At 35.9% G+C, this 21,077-nt stretch overlaps 1 protein-coding gene across 1 annotated transcript in view; it reads left to right on the top strand.

Annotated features, from left to right (window-relative positions):
• Nucleotides 1-20,322, top strand: part of LOC109537529 (T-box transcription factor TBX20) — a 48,580-nt gene extending 28,258 nt beyond the window's left edge. The window contains exons 4-5 of the mRNA XM_019904308.2: nucleotides 9,917-10,152; nucleotides 17,317-20,322. Coding sequence (XP_019759867.1) covers nucleotides 9,917-10,152; nucleotides 17,317-17,818 — 738 coding nt within the window. The 3' untranslated portion in view covers nucleotides 17,819-20,322. The remainder of the gene's footprint in view (nucleotides 1-9,916; nucleotides 10,153-17,316) is intronic.
• The last annotated feature ends 755 nt before the right edge of the window (nucleotides 20,323-21,077 follow it).

The following is a 21,077-nucleotide window of genomic DNA, read 5'->3' as shown; positions in this document are numbered from 1 at the left end:
TATAATGCATTTTTTGTGTTGATTTTCTTAAATCAATTTCAAGCATCTCAACAAGTCCCCAGCATCCCAAAGCTCCATCACCAGCACTGGACAGGTGAAAGGAAAAATGTCGCCTATTTGTATTAATCAAAGTGAGACCCAAAAAAAAGGCCCTGCATATTAAAATCCAGAGTTATGATTATATGACAGTATAAACTGAAGAGTGTCATGGTGCTTATATGCCGCTTGCTGAGCAGCACCGTACGCGTTTTAACAAACGTGATGGTTAACCATAAGAATGGTACAGTCCATGGGACGGATGGATACGAATAAACGCCTACAGTACCAGCGGGGTTCGAGCAGGACAACAAATTTCTCACCTAGTGCCTAACAAGTCCACTGGCTTTTAAATACTTTTCATTTGCCGGATTGAAATATTAACGTTTGTACTGGCTGGACCAGAGGGGTGCCATTCATAGAGCCCGAGCAGCGGGAGTCTTTAATGATTGTCATAAAATACCACGTTAAATTTAATTTTAATTCTTCGATGATTGAACATCGTTAAAAAGGCGCGTTTTTACGATAAAGTTTGTTTATGTTGCACCACCTAGTGTTCTTCAATAGCCCCAAAATGGAAATGAAACGTTTTTCTTCCCGTTATGGTTTACGATAATGTCCTGGTATGTATGGAGCGTTTAACGCGGACCTCTTCACTGTTTCCATGTACTGGTTTGGGTATACGAGGTTTTGTCAATTTGGGTCTCACTCAAATGCCTCTTGAGTAATTGCCAGTTTCAGCAATAAATGCATGCAAATATATACACCTTGCGTGTTCAGTTTTGCGGTAATTAGCTAAATACCGTTGATAAAAGTGATAGAACTTGTGCGGAACTAAGCTGCATTTTTTCGCCGGCTCCCGATGGGTTTATGAGGAGGCAAGCCCGTTTTAGAAACGGCAGATTCTTACATTTATTTAAATAATCAACAGTGGCGTACTCTGCAGCTGTATGGAACGAAAAAAATGAAAGCTAAACTTTCTTAACATAAATTTGTTGCGAGCAAAATGTTCTAGATTTGTGAAAATTAAACGCTATTAAAATCTATCTTACGTTGCAATCAATTGGTCTGGTCGCATCTTTACCAGCCCGTTCACTTTATACATCGCGCTTTTATATTCCAAGCTGTTTCAGGTGCACATTTAGTCAGTGCACTTGGCGGCTACTGTTTTTCTAGGTGATTTTGCGAATGGGCGGAAGTATGGAAATTTTTCAATTTTTTTGTCCAAGAGGCCAAAGATTTACTTATATTTCTAAATTGCTTAACTTTATCCATTAAAGAAGTTATTTTACGCTTTCTTGTATTTACTACATTAAGCTTAAATGAATAGTGAAGCAACGAAATAAACAACATAAGAATAAGGAAAGAAATTTTGATTGAATGAATGTAAGATACAGTCGTTACACTAAAATGACGAATAAATAAGACAAATTTGCAGATTATAAGAGTGGAGCATTGGAAATCTTACACTCGAAGAGAATAAAGAGCGGGCCGAAATATTACTTTAAGAACACTAATCAGTCGTCTCAATATCAAATACGAAACTATTGAAGAAGTAGAAAAGTAACAAAACAATAAACAAATATATTGCAGGTGAATGCAATTAAGAAGCTCAAAGAAACAAAACGCAGAAATTGCCGAAAAGTGAAGCTGCTTGAAAGAGGTAATATCGTATAGAATAGCTTTATAAAGAAGAAATATTCCACAAAGAGCTGAGGCATCAACAAACGAAAAAATCTGCAGAATATGAGCATCATAATGTGAAAATGAGAAAGGAATCAAGGGCGAAAAGTAACACAAATTTAATCTTGACAAATATGAAACTATTGAAAGAATGAGGTACAAAAAAAGCAAAACAAAATAAACAACATTCAGAAATTTTCTAAATTGGAGGGACACAGCAAAGAACATAAGAAACCAAACAGAACATAGAACTATTTTTACTGAATTATTATGTTTCCAGTTTTTGTTTCTCAATTTTAATTTTTCATTTGTGCACTTCATTGTTGACTATCCAGAAATTCAGTCAACTATTTTATTATTTGGGACTCTTTTTCTTTAGTCCAATGTTTGGTAAATGTTGTTTTATGAAGTGCAGAAGTGCAGAAGATCCACAAAGGAATCGAAAAAAATGAAAGATCCCTAAAAAACTTGTAATTTGCGTTAACTTTAGTATATAAAAGTCAGTTATGAAAGTAAAATAAAATAAAATAATAAATAAATAAAGCAAATAAAAGAAGTCGAAGAGTTTGGTCAGGAAAGCAACAAGAACAATTTTCATACATTCTCATTTGAAACGTAACAACATCATAGCGTAAATATTTAACTTTTCCGAGGATAATCGTTTAAAAATAAACAAATTACGTGAACAAAATTTAACAGTAACCATTTTTAGATTATTGCTCAATTTATTTCGCCACTTTGAAATAAGAATGTTTCTTCACCAAATCATTCAAATAACAAAAATACAGTGTAAAAAACCGGAAAAATCATATTGTTGAACGGATGCCAACCTAAAAAAATAAAATTATATGAAATTGAAAAGGAATTGGAAATGAAAAGGAAAATTGATTTTTCAGTAAATACGTTTGGTCAAAAACAACTTTGAGATATCTAATTTAAGTCGGTTAAAGCCTTTTAGTGTCTCGAAGGGATTGAAGGAAAGAAGATGCGAATGAAAAAATCTTAAATTCATATAATTTTTAGATGATCGCTCTATAATTCATTTTACCACTTTTGAATTAGAATGTTTTTTCATTAAACAATAACTAATTCGTTGAAAACATGGCATTGAATGAAAAAATGGGATTAATTTTAAGATAAAATTAGCAGCAAGGATACTTGACGTCCAAAAGAAAAAAATAAAACCAAAAACCAAATTAATTAGAGCCAAAATAATATTCTCAAGGAAATTGAAGAGCAAGGTCAAGAAAAACCAAAATAGTGGAGCAAATAAACAATGTTAACATGAAAAACCAAAAACATTAAATGTGTATGAAGGAAGAAACAGTTGTTTTGATTTATTTTTTTGGAAATTGCATTTGGTGAAAAACAACTGGAAAATGGAGCGTCTAGTGTTATCTCTGCGCGATTGGAGGAGCAAAAACTCAGTAGAAATCGCAGTGAAAAATTAATGAAATACAACCGGAGCACATGTTTAAGTTAATTTGTGAGCATGTTGGTAAAGCCAGATCGAAGTGAGCGATTAAATGCCTCCTTCGAGTTACTTTAGCCACCATAAATTTCCCACTGACACCTAAATTTGTCTGACCACCATACTGGCGGTCCTACCAGCTGAAAACGAATAAATTCTTTGGTAGGTAGCCACATAAAATTAGTTAAAATCATTATTATACAATTCGAATTATGTGATTCCGGATCGGGTATCCGATCAGCGATTAAGAAAAACGCTTTCGAGTTGCTGTTTAAAATAAATTGCCATGATAGAGTTATTTATTTGAGTTTATCCCGGCTCGAGTTGGGGAATATGACCGTTTATTATCGTTCGAGAGAAAATAGATTCAATTGGCTTGGCTGGCGGCGTCCCAACGTTTTTCCTACTGATTAAAGGTTTGATTTGTTGCACTTAACACGTAATATTTATAGATCAGCACTGTTTGAAGGGGCAATTCATGTAATGGCACAATTGCTCAAATATTTGTTCGTTGAAATCAGGTTGTTTATTGAAAAATTGGGATCGAAATTAATTTGTTTAAAAATAAACTGAATTTTTAGTTTGTTCAGAAACGCAATAGATGAATGAAGCTAAATGTTTTGAAAAATGTCTAGTTACATTTTTTAATGCGTCGAATCTGAGGTGTTCAGCTTTAAATTTAAGAGAGTCAACAAGAGTGGCTTTTGCTCGAAAGCCTACACTGGACTGATCTGTTCCTTCCGGACGACGAACACCTGGAAAAACTGGTCAAATTTGTCATCTGCAAATCCATAATATTCCGAGTCAAGTTCTTAGCATTTCCTTCAAAAGTTCCTGACCACATTTCACATAAATTCACCTCGATCGTGTAAACATTGTCTTATATAAAAATAGATTATTTTTCCATTGAACTGCATTGAAAGCAATAAAGCAAACACTTTGATCTATTCGGGTGGTCGCTTATATTTAAGTAACGATACCGTAAAGCCATTTGATCTGCTCTAAATCAAGCAGTTTATTCGTGCAGGCCATTGTTAACTCGTATAATCCATAGACCAGCGTCGTAAATTATTGGCAGGAGAAATATTTGACTGGCATCAAATTATGAAGCGAAACAAGACCATAAATAGAAAATGCATAAAATTAGAGCGAGGAAACAACTATACAAAATGTGCATATTATTGTCGTAAAGAGCTTACCTAAGACCACCAGCATAGCCATTTACCCTGTAAAATCCGCACACCTACACGATCATAAACTATATCAGGGTAGCCTTATTTATTTTTTGAATCGGGCTTGATTTGCAAATTTGCAATAATCAAAACCAGTTTTCGTATTAGATATCAACAAAAAGTTCCTATCTAATCCGGCAGGCCCATAAAGACCTGCCAAAGTTTATGGTCCAGCTGAATGGATCGCGTTTCGATTTTTATTGCCTGCGAGAAGAATGTTGGTTTTTTGAATCTTCGCAGTTTGGTGCTGGTGGACAGGCCATTTTAATTCTCGATTAATTAGAGTTAAATCGTTGCATTTCCACACTCATGAAAAATGTTTGCGCTTCGAAAAGCCTTCCAAGTTTCCCACATCTGAGGAACAGATATCAAGCGGATGTGTGTTTATTTCTAGTAATTAACTAAAATATGTCTGATTAAAATTACTAATTTAACAAAGCCTAACTAGAATGTAAATAACGGCTCACCTGTCTATGGAGGATTATAATCTATACTGGCACTATATATAGGTACTGTTATTAATTTAAAAGGATAAAATAAGTAAAAAGCTTTTATTTGATGTTTCCATTTCTGCTAATTCCAGCTAAGGCACTTACTGCCCGTATAAGTCGGCGTTTGGCTTTCAACAAGCGACTCAGGCGAGTGTTTGCAATAATGCAAATAATTACATCTACTTAATTAAAGGTAAACATATTCGTATGATAAATCATTATGTAAGCCGTAACAATTAAAGCACCTTTAATCCAAACTGATAAGCGCAATAAAACATGCTCATTTAGAATATATAGAGAATTGGCATAAAAAGTTTAATTAAAAATGAAATCATGCAATATCCATGCGCTCCAAATAAACGTATGCCGCACCATATAATACATCATATGAAACAAAAACGGAAAAAAAGCTTTGCAATGTTTTATTTATTTTATTCAATTAAAAACGTTCCATAACTGTATTACTTCGCGCAAGATAACCATCTATCCCATTTAGTATTGTGGCTGTGGAATACACTTTGTGCCGATATACAGAAGTGGATGTTTTTTATAACATGGAAAAGCAGCTTGAACCTTAATTAAACATGACAAAACTAATTTTGAAATCTCAAACAGGTGTATTCACGGTTTTATGGGAATCGATTCAGTCGGAGCTGCGCTTTGTTCATTATGAGAAGAATCGTGTCATTGAGAAACTATTGTATGAAATTGTTTGCGAGTAGTTGAATTTAATCAGTATGTCTTTAGTATCAGAAGTGCATAAAAGACAATGGATGGAAATTAGATTTTAAGGCAGAAGTGATTTTATCGTAATGGAAAGGTACAGAGAGACGAAGGATTTTGGAAAAAGCGTCCAAACAAATTTTTGGTTCTTTCTAACACAGTTGATTCAAAAAGTTTGACTCACATTGAAAAGATCGCATTTGCTCTAAATACTTTTTCGCAAGAACACTAAAAGAGCTGATTTACGTTGTAAAAAAATTTTTGGTCAGAGCAGAGATTGGCAATTTTTTCAATGTGTAAAACCGCTGTATCGGCCATTTGGTGGAAAATGTTAGATCAGACGTAATTAATCTCATAAACGTCTCAAAGTAGGGCATTTGCCTTTAGTACCGTTTCGGAGACTTGATTTTAAAAGAATCGAATTCCGAGTAGAACTTCGCAGGATCTTGAGCCTTCAAGTCTTACAAGCTTACTTACCTTAAAAAGAGTGGAAAATTTAGGATTAATCGTAACAGATTTTTCATAACTTGTTTGATTCAAAAACTGCATTTCAGCAGGTAAGTGCTAAGAAATTAAGAAAACAGAAACGAAATTTTCAAGTTTTAAGAACCTTCGAAGTCAAATATTCTCTATTAATTACGGCTCATCAGATATTTGCAACATGTAAAAAAGTAGAAGCTACAATTTTTCCAGACCCTCGAAAGTTAAACATTGCTTCACTCAGAAACAGATCACAAAACCACTTTTGTCCTTAGCACCTTTTCGCTAGAGTTTTAAGTGGAGGAATCTTTGGCGTTTAAAAATCCATGTCTGCGCAGAGCTGAACCCTTTTTTGAGCCTTTAAACCGTTAAAAACCATCCGCCAAACAATAGAAAACATAGAATCAGTTTTAAAAACCTTTCTGATAGCTGGTTCCAGAAGAGGCAACAGCTGAGTTTCATCAAAAAATCACAGGCTCTAAAGGTAAGACGCGCAAATTTCAAGTTTTGTGGGTTTTCGAAATCTGAAACACCTCATATCTATTCCAGAAATTGTTTAAAATATTTATTCGACGTAATAACCCCAATACAATGACTATCTTTTGTGCTTCAGGTCTCATCTGAAATAACCAACCACTGATAAAATAGACGCAAAAATTAATTTGATATACAAAATTACGAATAACATTTTTTGAAATTATAGGAATTGAAATCATACTAACGCAAAAAATTACTTACCTAATACTAAACCGTTAAACATATCGCAATAATTGTTGCAAACTTTTCAAAAGAATCTTTTTCTTATTAGGTTTTATAATAAATATACAAAGAAAATTTTTTTTCGGATAACTTGCTGAATCATGGCAAAACTAACTACATTGCAAAAAGTGTAGTCAATTTTAATTTCCTTATATTATTTTAATGTAGTAAAGTAGGGGACAGCACTAATATTAAAATGAAGTTGCAAGGTTTCCCAGATTCATATATAATGATTTTTCCGTATTTTTTGCCTCGTTTTTTCTTATTTCTCATAACATTTATTTGCTTTGTTTTAGGGGGGTTTCATTTATTTAGAAGACTCAGTACAACCTGATAAATCATTGGATTTTTCATCGTTACTTTCTGTTGGAATTTTCTTCTCGATCTTAACTTTAAAATTTTGAGTATCTTTAGCAATGTTTTCTCTAATTGCTGTCATTTTGAGGAAAATCAATAGGTTTCACCTATAAACTTGCTATATTTCCTTCCGAATTTTTCATGATTTTTCAAACTTTTTAGCGCAGTTAACCTAATCATATTTGAGCTTCGCAAAAAAAGTAGTAGAAATGAAAAAAAAAATCGATTTATTTAAGGCAAAGATTCAAAAAATGTTGATAAAAATCAAGGATTATGTTAAAGCATGTGACTGAATGGTCCAGCCCCAGCCATAAGTTCAGATGTTATTTGTGGTCGTGGCAAATGGAAAAGTAGCAGCTTCAGGCACATTTAGCTGTCCAGTACGCAAAACGGATAAAACCCGATATTTATTCAAGCATCTTCACGTTGCCGTGCAAAAAGAACACTTTTGTTCACTTATACCATGCTGAAAAGTTGATTTTATTGATCGTATTTACCATTTTAACCTTTATATGACTTGGAGCCAAATAAAACCCATTATTTATAGCCCGAGGTCTCACCTGTTCTATTGAATGGCGCAAGGTAGATAATCCGTGGGCATGCCAGTTATCTTATAAATTTTATAAACACACTTACACCTGAACGAGCTCCGCTTGCCACCAACAAAACGGGAAGTTCATTCATGATGACCGTAAATAAATAATCGGTTGTGAATGCTCGAAAATGGCCGGATAAATAAATCCTTTTTATCGACTCACTTTCTACTCATGTCTCCGACTGCCGACTTTTGCTTCGAAAGGGTGACACTCTTTTAGTTTAGGGGTGGAAACATGTGAAAGGTGTTTTTTAACCATGCAAATGGTCAAGATTGTGTCTGAGAAGGCCATTCAATGTTAAAGCTTTTGATCGTTTTTCTGTTCAAAACCATTAATTCCAAACAAAATGACACTAATTAAAAAAATGGTTGATTGATTATTCATGAAATTTAACGGTCACATTGTTATTGGGAATTTCAAGCAGTCGCCAAAAAAAGTCTGAGGGGTTTTGATCGGGACTTCGGGATGTCCATTTTAACAAATCCAGGCTTCAGATTGGAAAAATCAATAGTAACGAACTGTGCAAGTGCACTTTGGAAGCTCCGAAAACAACCTGGAAGTGTTGTGTGATCTTAGCGATCCTCCCTGGTATACGCGTCGCGACGACGCAGCGGAGCGTTGCGACGCCTGCTGTGTGCGATGCGCAATTGCATCGTCGTCCCCTTACCATCGAGAACACGAGTTGCTAAGCAACGCAATTGGAACTTTTTCCGCAATAATGATTGGTGGCATAGAACTTTGCAATGGCTGCCACCGTGCACTGTCCGCACTCTGCACTCGATAAACACTCACTTTATACGAGGGAAAGGCGGAGGCCTCTTTGATTTACTCGCCTTTTTGATTGCGATTATCGCACCCAGTGCTTTGACTTGGCTCTGAATCGCACAGGACCGGGCTTGACCCGTTCTATAAGGAAAAATATCGCTTAAGTGAATATGTAGCTATTGAGTTTCTTCTGAGGTACTCAATTGATCATACAGAGATCACAATATCGTGACGACCAAGTAAGCGCAGTTACTTTCCCGGAGGTTGTCACTTTACTCAAACGTTTTTTGTCGTTTGTTTTTATCACGTTCATTAAACATTTATTATCATTACTCTGTGTGATCAATTGAGTACCTCTGAAGAAACTCAATAGGTTATGGGCCCAGCACGCTTCCACTGCGCCACTCTGCTCCGCATCTACACTTGTATCGCCATGGAGAGTTGATTTTTTTCCACATTCCTTCAGGAGTGGAACAACTCATAAGATTGTAGTGTAGACTCTTGTGAATAGAACCGAGCAACATCATGAGTGCTTGATTTGAGCGTTATGCCCATTCTTTGAGCATTACTTCTTTGTCTTCTGCAGGCTTCGCTTCTGTGCCGTTTACGAATCCATATAGACCTTTCGCTTTTAGAACAATCACGATACCGAATTTTCAAATCGTGAAATTCTTACCGTCGAGCTTTGTAATATCGATAATGTCTCTAATATCTCTGTTATTGAGCGAGAATCTCTTGCACTAAACACAGAATTTAAGTATCACCGAACTTCACTAAACCAGCTTGGTCTATTAACAATATATTATCGGGCAGTAGAGGCGTGTTGGACCCATAACCTATTGAGTTTCTTCTGAGGTACCCAATTGATCACACAGAATAATGGTAATGAATGTTTATTGAACGTGATAATAACAAAAGACAAAAAACGTTAAAAAAGTGACAACCTCCGGGAAAGTAACTGCGTTTACTTGGTCATCACGATATTCTAACGTTTTTTGTCTTTTGTTATTATCACGTTCAATAAACATTTATTATCATTACTCTGTGTGATCAATTGAGTACCTCAGAAGAAACTCAATAGTAGCAAAACTACAATTTAAGTAAACTTTAACTGCCTTAAAGGCCCCCGCTTAGAATTACCTCAAAAGAATTAAAACATATGGAGTAATTGTTTAAAATTGATGAAACTGTCTGATCTTTTGAACGAGAATCTGAAATTGGCTTTATATCTGGTGTTAAATGTGGGAATATCTTCATTTGGAAGTTGAGAGATCCATGCCATTAATGTAGGTCAAATCTACATAACAAACTGATTTGTTTCAGATTGTATTGAACTCAATGCATCGGTACCAGCCCAGAATCCACCTAGTCAAATGCCAGGACAATTTTCGACCAATTTCTGATCTGGATCAGGAAAAGTGCCGAACGTTCGTGTTTCCTGAGACAGTGTTCACTGCAGTGACCGCCTACCAGAACCAATTGATCACTAAATTGAAGATCGATTCGAATCCCTTTGCGAAAGGTTTCCGAGACAGTTCTAGATTGACGGACTTCGACAGGTATGCTTTTGTCTACATGTAGCTTAGAAGCTTTTGGCAAAATTTACTTTGTTACTAACAATTGAAGCCGCTGCCACACTGGTGCGAAAAGCACAGGTATCAGGTCGATTGTTTTAAATTGAGAGCAACTCCACCAGGCAGCTTAAAAACGATTTGTTTCGGTCAGTTTGTCTCATCACTAACAATTAGCTCTAAAGACATCTGTGGCTCACACGGCGACCGACAAAAATGAAACGTTTATTATCTTGGACTATTTTCCCGGAAGAGTATACTTTAAGGGTGGAGAAGTTGACCTAACTGTCGGTTAACATTGTATCCTTTGTAAGCGTTCAGTTATTTATGTGTATAGATAATTCATATGGTTGAACATTTTTGAAAGAAACATATTACATTGTTTGGTTCGGGTTTTGATAGGTATTCATATGGCGTAAAGAGTATATTGAGAAGAAATTTGAAGAAATATGTTTAGATTCTGTCGAAAAGCCAAAAAACCTCACAGATACACGGAAGATTTGAAGTGTTTTCTTTCGGGACATATTCGAAAAAAGTGCTTCAAATGTATTATGCACTGTTTGCACTCTCTCAACACTAGCCATATGAGGGAAGCTCCAAAATTCTTAAATAATCATAAAGGATTGGAAAAAACTCTACCAATTGCTATAAAGGTGATCCTTTTTATCAACAAGTCAATCTTATGGCTGGATCTTCAGAAGCTGTTGCACTCAGTGCAAGCGTCTCTAAAAATGATCTCAAATTCCTATCGACGGGGGTCTGGAAACCCGAAAATTATTAAAAGTTAAGATGTTGATTTTTTTCTGTACCTATCTAGAAAGTTTCCTTGGGTGCAGCTCTATTGTCAAATTTCAAAGTCGAAAATAAGAACTTTTGTGGTGGTTAAAGTGGAAAAATTTCGGAGAAAAGTCGGACTTGGTTAGAAGAAAAAATTGCTTTCGATAAAAATATCAGTAATAAACCTAATGAAGTTTCTAAATTTTTAACAAACTCTGTATTACTACCCCTAGTATCATTACTTATACCTATATCCTATTATTAGTATACTATATTAAGATACAAATAAAAGTATTATTAGGTATTTTATAAGAATTTAAGTTAAAAGAAACTATAAACCTTCAAAGTTTACATTAATTAATAATTAAGTCTTAAACATATTTAAATTTGCAATTTAATATTATAATTGAATATATAATTTTATGGTAAAAGAGAAAACCTCATAAATAAATTTAATTGCTTGTAAGCTGGTTAGATGTGAAGGTTTAAAAATTGTAATTTTTTGCTTCTAAAAAGTCTCCTTGGGCGGCATCTCATCGTTTGATCAATTTTTTAAAATTTGAATGTCGAAAATAAGTACGCTAGAGGCCGTCAAAGTGGAAAGTTTGAAAAATGGAAATTGTGTGAAATTTGAACTCCAACTTGAACAACCCCTACTTCTAGAAGACAGAGTTTAAAATGGACTGTTGCAACGTCAACCCCAGAAAAATGTATGTTGAACGTTTTTTTTAGACTTAGCCAGTTACGGCTTTTAGTCTTTAGTGCTGACCTATGAGTAATCCTAGGTGAGGAAGGCGATTATTTGCCTGTAAGTAGAGAGTGAGAAAAAAAATTTAAAAAAACTAAAAAATGCGAAAAAAAAAAAATAGATCCACTGAAAAAGAAAAGGTAAGTTTTGGGTAGTTTGGAAGAAACCAGGTCTGTGGTTTGGTCTTATTTATCTTTAATGTGTTTAAATTTTGTATTTCATTTGGCCGGGTTTTTGTTTAAGGTGGATGTTCCCAAGGGGGCTCTGCCATTAGACTATTGGGAAATTTGAATTGGAGTTTTGAGATTGTTCGGGAAAAAAATCTCTTAGATTAGGGGATTTGTGTGGTTGAAGATTTTGATTTTCAACTTCTTGTGTAGTTTCGAAATGAATTTCTGAATCGTTTCCATTTCGAGGTTTTTGTGGATTTGGATGTTTCGAATATACCAAGGAACGCGTGAAATTCGACGTAGGAGTGTGTTTTGGAATGTTTGGAGCTTTTTGATGTTTGTTTTGCATGTTTGGGTGATGACAAGTGCCCGGTAACAAACTTGTGCTCTGATCACTTGTTTGTAAATTAGAGTTTTGTTTTGTGAGTGTGCTTTTGCGATTAAGAAGAGGGTGTAGGTAGGCGGCAGTTTGAATTCCTGTTTTAATACTTTTGTTTATGTGTTGAGAGAAGTTTAGCTTAGTCTATTATTATGCCAAGATATTTGACTCCCTTTGTGTATTCGATTTGCGTGTTGTTCAGTGTTAGTTTTGGAGTGATTGTGTTGACTGTTTTTCTAGTTATTATCATGGCTTTAGTTTTTTCAGAGTTAATTTTGATTTTCCAGGTGTCCAGGTTGTGCATAGGTTGTAAAGCGTTGGGGAAAGCGGGGCGCCCTGTGGGACTCCTGCTTTTATGGATCGGGTGGAGGATTTTGTTTCGTTCAGAGTTACGAAAAACTTTCTCTCGTAGATAAAGTTTGCCACAAACTGAACGAAAGTTAGGGGTAGGTTGTGGATGTTTTGGAGTTTTCAAACCAAGCCCTCGTGCCGATGATTTGATGAGGATGTAGGGAATTCTCTGAGAGAGAAAGAGGCGTTTATTAAAGTTAGGATTTGGTTTAGGAGACTTTCTGGACGATGTTTTAGGATTTTGTTTGTAATTTGGTCTGGTCCGGGAGCTTTGCGGGTTTTGAGCCAGGATATTTGTGTTTTCAGTTCGGTCAGTGTTACGGGTGGAGTTTGGGGGCAGTCTGAGGGAATTTGTCTATGTTTGATTGCTCTGAGGTTGTTTTTAACTATAACTTTTTACCTCTTCCGAAGAAGAAGTTGCGCTGAGACGAGGCGTTAAAAATAGCCCTGCATTTCATACTTCTATTGGTTTAGAAATATCACGTGACAGTCAGCCGTTTTGTGAAGTTATGATAACCGCTCAATTTGTTTGTGACTTATTTACGCATTTTAATTATTAATTAAGTTTGTCAGATCAATTGAATCTGAATAAACATTTCCGGGTGAAACACAATATCATAAAGCCAAATTACTCTTATTCTGGAAATAAATTCAAATTGGTTTGTTTGGACTGTAACAATAATAATTGTTCGTTTAAAACTCATTTAAAGTTGAACAGGCAATACAAAATTTTCCTGTGGTACAAATACAAATACAAAATTACAGAGCATGCCCAAAGTAATAAAGTACATTTATTTAAATAGCAAACATGTCAAACGGTTAGACAAAGGTTTGCATGCTATTTTAAAACGTATACGCGATAAAATTGTGGATAGAATGATTAAGCATACCAAGGAAAAACAGAATTATCATAGACATGATTTTTAAAGGACATAAGATTGCTGTAGCTTCATCATTTCATTTGGGTTGTGAAGATATTGCAAATTGGACAATATTTAGTGATGCTAGCCACTACACTGTTACACATAAAAACCGCATGTATTCAATAAGTGCTGAATGTTAGATTGTGAGTTTTGCAAAATTTGTGTTCACCAATACAGTTGCAGTTGTCAAGACCATTTTATAAATTATGTAATATGCAAACACATTCATTATGTTGCATTAAGAAACAATAATATTATTAAATCGCATCCTCAAACGTTATCTATATGAAAATGAGCATAATGCGATTGATAATTGCTTTAGATTCTTTAGATTCATAATCGAATGTGTAACAAAAACGAAAGGTTAAAAAAGAAAATAGCAGATTTAGCAGTTCTTGTAAATATCCCTGATCTATCAGACGAACGAAATAATTCGAAATCGAGAACGTTTCAATATTATTAAACACACGAAAGACCCTGTTTGTTTCATCTGAACTCGACTTTTTAAATAAGCCGCTTTGTCATCTGGACCAATAAGAACACAGAAGCGACCTGATCATTCTTAACCAATAAGATGATGTGGCAGTTTTTAACGCCTCGTGTGCTGAGCCCTCCGGGCACGATGCTAATAAACCAAAATATTTAACCGTAAAATACCTGGGCACAACTTTAAGAAGACAAACTATTCTGGATAGGAAAATATTTTGAAGGCCCAATTTTAGTTTAGTTTAGTAGCCCAAGTTAGTAGTTAGTTAGTACTAGTAAGCCAAGTTTGTTTAGGCCCAACAGTGCAAACAAATTATTCGACTCATTTCCTCCTAAACGGCAAACGCAACTCATTCAGCGGTTCGAACGCATGCTAATTGATCGATTTTCCCCTAATAGTCAAAGTCAATTCGGATTGAACTAATGGCCGATGGCGAATGATGGATGTAAGATGACCGCCACTGATTTAAGGTGATAATAAGCGATGATCCTCCGCCCAGCCAACCACCTAGATGTTCGGTGAAGTAATTAAAGGCGATCTTAGACAGAAAATAAGTGGGAAAACACTACCTGAGGTGTGAGAAAATGCAGGTTTCATTATATCATCAAAGCGGCTTTCGTGAAGACAACGATTGTCTCAAATTACAGGGCGGCGTATTGAGGTACGCCTTCGAGCAGCGAACATTCAAAACAGGTAAATTAAATTCCATCATAACCGAAATGAGCCGAGCTTTTTATTCGGCAGGCGTTCACGGTCGGTTAAAAGCGGCAAAAACAATTTTGCCAATAATTGAGGAAAAGCAAAAACGGAACACAACGATACGGTTTTAAATGTTGAATATTAGCTACCAATAGCTTCCAACCTCCAAACAGGGCTGGTTTTAGTGCTTGATGTGGACTTTTGCTGGTAACTGGAACCTGTTCTAGTGGCGTCTGTTTTGCGTAGCAGAAATTTAAAAAAATGCTTGGAATCAAACTGTTCCTCGTCCATACCTGCGTGGCCCACATTATTATTAGCGACTAACTACGTAAATTAAAAAACCGCTTTTAAATTATTTCTCATTTTGCTAATGGCTATTCGTCTGATATTCCACACGGTGATGGCAATGAACAGGCAGGTTTAATGACTGCAAAACTGTTTGTTCAAGGAAAATCCAACTACAGGAGCGAATACAGGATACGAAATATTTTCAACTTATTACAATTTTTTTGAACAGTGAACAATGAAGCTTTTTATTAACAAAGTCGGCTATCGGATGATCCTGATGTGAATAAATACCAATTTCGACAAGTGAGAGATCGGTTTTGAGCCTATTAGCTCTATAGACTTGCTTCATTGAGTGTGTTTGACCCAAAATAAAACCAAGCAGGAAAGCTGAATAAATGAGTGTGTTCCACTGCTTGAAAACAATGCCAAATATTCTCTCCATTAGCACACGAAAAGCCATTAATCGAAATTAGCCTGCATCTACCAGCAATTTCCTTTCTTGTAATTAAGCAAATGTAAGCGGTTTATCAGGCATCTTTAAGAACGGGAGAAAAAAGGACCACCCCGGTCTCAGACAAAGCACGAACTAATCAATTGTTTAATTAGCGATTTCATAATTGTCAACAAATTTAATTATGGTTTTGTTGGCTGCAGCTCGTTCTCTTGCAGGAAATATTGTGAGCTAATATAATTGATTTACGGTCAATGGAAAATGTTCGTTGTAATTGCGGATGGTAAATTTGCTATTTTTGCTCATAAAATGCGTAATATTCTGCGGAAAATGCTGCAGGTCTTAATTAATTGGTGTTTTATTACATTGCAGGGGTTTAATTAATGGACCAAGAATAATCATCGGTGCAAATATTGCCGAAATATTCACCTTCTGGGTGGTATCTCCGTAACGCATTTCCCGTCGTAAAATGTTTATTGTTCCAGGCACTAATTTTTATGTTTTCCCTTAATTCCATTCCATTTTCTACATGATTTTCCATACAACTTCTTCAAATTCAACTGCATTAGGATCGACGCTAGGTGGTCACTTTTTCAAACTGAGGCGTTTTCAAGTCGAAGTTGTCCACGTTTAAATGTAGTGCGTTTCTGCCCTGTAATTAAGTTGGCGGTTCCGACAGCAGAAAGAAAACAAATCGCTTTCGAATTGCTATGTAATTTGTAATGAACTATGGTTAATTTAATTTTTTTTTCGCTTTCGGTTCCTAAGTGTAGACGGAAATTAATTGAGGAACCATGTCAGTCGAGCTGAACCAAATTGAGTTAATTTTTCAACACAAAGCCTGATCATTAACAGCCGATTTAAATAGCGTTTAGCGCTATCAATTATTCTGTTTTATTAATAAATTGTTTTGAGTAGTCAAATATTCTAGTTGGTTTCAGTTAGGTTACAGGAATCGGAAAAAAGAGTTATTTTTTCGATTCAGTTGACTTTGCTTATTAGTCGCTGCATGTAGGGTGATTCGATGCTGTCCTGAAACTGTCTGCAACTTTAACTGTTTGTTTGTTTTAAAATACAAAGTTTTATCGCACTTTCAAATCAGAAATTTTTCGCACAAGCGATGGGCTGCCATCCAAGGACTGTTTAGTTGGAAATAATTACAAATTTCTAAGCCTTTGCCTCTAACTGGTTCTTACATGTCGTTGTTCTACACAATGGAGGTATGGAACAACAAGCTTGAACATGCAGATGAATACCGTTTTCGCCATTACCAGTGTCGCACAACTTTATAATCGCCATCTTCTGGAGTTAACGTTGCAACATTCGTTCCTAAACGTTCTTTTAGCTAACATTTGTGCCTGCCTGGAGGTCTCGGAACAACTTCATGACCTCCCCCTTTTTGAGTTGACATTGCACGAATACTGCAAGACAATAATTCACGGTTACTTCAATAGGTTTGATTGACTCGTACTTGGACAGCCACTATCGAAAACCAATCTTCTTTGTAAAGTTGTCCAGATCGTGACTATTTCACGCCCAAACAGTACAAGTAAACAATACGCAATCAATTTTTAGTGCTGGAGAAAATATGAAGAAATCAACCATCTTTATCGTGTGAAAAGTTGGTAGCCATCATCATCTTTGGACACGCCAATCCGACTTTAATTCGCATTGAGACTTAATTACCGGCGAATGACGCGACAGCGGTGGACTTATTGATGGTTATTGACATTGAACAGTAGCTGCGTATATATTTATTGGTAGATAAGTACCCAAAAAGGATATTGAAAGAAGACCATGCAAAATTTGGCCTTCGATTTAGCTGTAAATAAAATTTGTCATTGGCAGAGCTTAAGCTAATCCTACACTTTCTTTCCAGGGAACCCATCGAGAGCATTCTAATGGACCAACACTTGCTCCACTCGTCCTTTCGACTCTACGCGAAAGACAGCATGGATATTGACAGGAATAACAGCGGCTTCTTCTCGGCATTGGAAAAAGCTCGCGCTCAATACCAAAGTTGGAATCGACCTATTGCGATTTCCGCGTACAATCCGACCGAACTGAACGCTTTCCTCATGAGCACCTCGAATCAGCAGATGCTACTGGGACAACGATCTCCCAGTCATTTGGGACTCACAAATCACTTCTTCAACCCCATTGCTGGTTCGTGGGTCAGTTCCGGGCATCCAGCCCTTCCTCCAAACCTGATGGCCTGTAGGCCGCATTCAGAAACCAGGCCGGATTTCACTCCACCTCCCTCGTCAACTCCCGGTTCCTCTGGCTCGGACAGTCCAACGTTAACAACCTGTTCGACGGAACGGCGATTGCCCAAGCCTCCATTTCCCTGGATTCAGGATCCTAGATTTAGAAAGGACTAAGTCAGTTTGTCCCAAAGGAAGAGAACAGGGGTAGCAGATTGGGGGAAGGAGTGGAGCGTTGTAAGTGGGTGTGCGGGTCACGCAGCGGGAGGCATCCAATTGACTAGGACTAGAACAATGGAGGCTACGAGGATCGAATAGAAGTGTTGGAAGACCTCAAGCATGATGGTGAGATGACATCAGACCATGCGGGAAGGAGGAGGATGCAGGCGTCCTAGCAGAAGTCGGTGTGCAAATTAATGGAAGGCAACAGGCTAACAAGAAGATCAGCTCGCTAGAAGCACTTAGCTTCAGGAGCTAAGGACCACGTTTCAGTACATGGACGGATCACAGCAAGAACCACGTACGCTTTTGAGCTGACTATCAAGGTCCAAGGTTGCTGAACTGGTTATCAAACATTTACGAACTAGAGTCGCAAGTCATACTTACAATAAATCCATATGAAACTTATGTAGAAACTACTGAAGTTACCCGCAAAGTTTGAATATTTGACATTAGAAGGCAAGTGACAACTGACGTTTGCCATCATGTTGGAACGTTTGACATGCAAAATCATCTGGAAACTTCCGACGTTTTCCTGCAAGGATTTGCCATGACCTGTAGTATCACGGATTGATAAGTGCAAAACTTAGGTATGCTCAGGGGCTGAGTTAAAAACAGTTACATTGATGTATCGACGTATCGTAACCTCCAAGTTATTCTGGATGGAATTAACGTGGTTTTGACGTGATATTTATAGACATAGCCCCCCTGGTTTCGCCACTAGTGATCAAAGTTCTGAGAGGAAATGGTTCATAAAGAAGAAAACGAAAGAAGAAGAAGAATGAACCTGAATACAACCGACCCGCCAAGGGCAGTAAGTTTTTTCCTGTTTCTAAATACTCGTTCCCTGACCGCTGAAAAAAGCCTTAATTTCGATATCCGGACTTAACATGTCCATTAAATGAATGCAAGCAACGTTTATCATTGTGGTCACGTTGCTACGATTGATTTTCAAGTCAAATGAATTCATCTAACGTTTGTCGTCATGTTGGAACATTTGATATTTCAAGTCAAATGAACACTACTGACGTTACCCGTCCAGTTAGACTGGAAATTTACAGTCGATGATTACAACTGACTTGAACTGACGTTTGTTTTCCTGTTGGGACTCAAGTGATAACGACTGACGTTTATCGTTCAGATAGAACATTTGCGATGTGAAGACATGTGAGGCCACTACTAATTTTTCGCGTGTCGGTAGAACCCGTTTCGTAATGTAAGTCAAGCTCTAGCCAAAGAAAAACGTGTGAATGTAATGATATTCTTGTACATAAAATGTAAATGTTATATTATTTATTGAATAAGACAGGTTTGAGTAAGAAAGTGTTGTAAGTACTATCATATAAGACAGACCAGTATTAATACGAATTGGTTTCAGTTGGGAAGTGAAAATGTGTTATGTTTTATTATTTTGGTTACAAAGAGACTCATTTATAGTTGTTCAAATGAAGCAAACTAAATTTGTTAAAGGTTTTTTTTTATTAAGACCTATGAAAATTATTAGTCAATAAAAATCCAAAAAGTGCAATATCAGGATTACTTATGAACATTCTTTTAGCATGCTTCTATGAAAAACCATGAAGATTTTGTGAACTAAAGTCCCTAAAGGTGTCATTTATCACGTCTGCCAACTTGAACAGTTAAATTATCGAATACAACCTTTGTATTGTGTGTGTGTGTCCTGATGATGGTGTGATTTCCGAAAGCGCCTGGTCTTTTGCCAATAAGGTGGTCGGTTGAAAAGAAAGCAGACCTAGTTCTCAACACCTAAGAGTATTTATGGGAAACCCTCGGATCCATAAACTTTATGTTCGAGAGTGGCACATTTTTAGCCAGTTCCAGGCCACTAGCCACTATCTGCAACCGATAAAGCAGGGGGGCATTCAAACCAAATCTAAAATGGAAGAAGAGGTCGAGTGCCCCTCATTTTTTTTTCTTGAAATTTTTTAATTTAGGAAATTTTATAAACTGTACGATCTTCGAGTTTTATAAGTTTCAAAATCCAACACAACCAATATGGTGCCTTCCTGTATATTAATATTAGGGGTCACCCTGTTTATTTTCGAGCCCTTTGTACTTAACTACACACTCAATACCAGGTAGTTTAATTACATTTTTTTCAGGTGTACACACCTACTCTCTCTCTTAATTAGATAATTCCAATCGTTCTTTTTCAAGTAAATTAAATAAATTGAATATGTAATCTTAGGTAGGATTTCCGGTAATATGTTGACTAATTATTTTTGTATTTAGTTTTAGAACGTTTCCCAAAATAAACTGCGGTTTTCCTGAATCACTATGGTTAACACCCGTCGCGAATTTATGTAATTAAATTTGCAAAATACTGATTAGGTATTTTTTGTTGAATATCTGTAATTGTTTTGAAACACCTATGGAATAGTTGTTGTTTTGCAAATGTGGAATGTAAATTAATTCAATAAATGAGAATTCATTCATTTGTATTTACGGTGTTATACATTGATTTTTTACCATATGGCTGATGGGACCAGCAAAAGAAATCACTGCATTGGAGGAAATATGGTAAGTAATATTTGGAAACTTCCAAGATATTTTTGCTCTTTTTCCTATGTTCAGTATTTCAGTAATTTTATTCAGTCTCTTAATTTTAAATTTTTTTGCAGTCGGCATTTAGATCGAAAGTCGAGGTCGGAAATATGTATCGTTTTTATTCCACCATCTTTCTCTAATATTTTTTTCAAATACTTTTTTGCCTGCATAGGTTTTCTTCGTTTTGTTTTTAAAATTTTGCGCATTATTTGCAATCTTTCGTTTTTATCTTACAGATATTTAAGGCACTAGTGTTTTACGGAAAGTTTGAATTTTCACCTGATTCAGTTTGCGCTCGAGGCTGAAAATGTAAATCTGCTTCGTCCTCTATTTCTTTATCTGCTTTTGTCTTCGACTGCTTCTACCACTACTAGAAAACACATTTCTTTCACATTTTTCATCGTTGCTGTTTTCTTCGTCTGGAACACTAATTATTAAGTGGAAACTTTTCTAGTTCAAACACTAGTTCTTACTCATTAAAAATTAGACAGATCGAAGAAACCCATAAATAAAGTCAATATTTAATTTTTTTCCTAAGCAATAAATTGTGAAATACAGTTACGATTAAAATATATGATCTTAATCTTTAAATTTATAGCACAATATTTTGTAATCGTATTTAAGGAATACAGGAGATTTTTGCATTTGT

Source organism: Dendroctonus ponderosae, unplaced genomic scaffold, assembly GCF_020466585.1.
Source record: "Dendroctonus ponderosae isolate FM_Combo_2020 unplaced genomic scaffold, Dpon_F_20191213v2 Dpon_F_20191213_3, whole genome shotgun sequence".
Classification (NCBI taxonomy): domain Eukaryota; kingdom Metazoa; phylum Arthropoda; class Insecta; order Coleoptera; family Curculionidae; genus Dendroctonus; species Dendroctonus ponderosae.
Note: the sequence above shows the minus strand (reverse complement) of the source record. Positions and strands in the feature narration are given on the sequence as shown.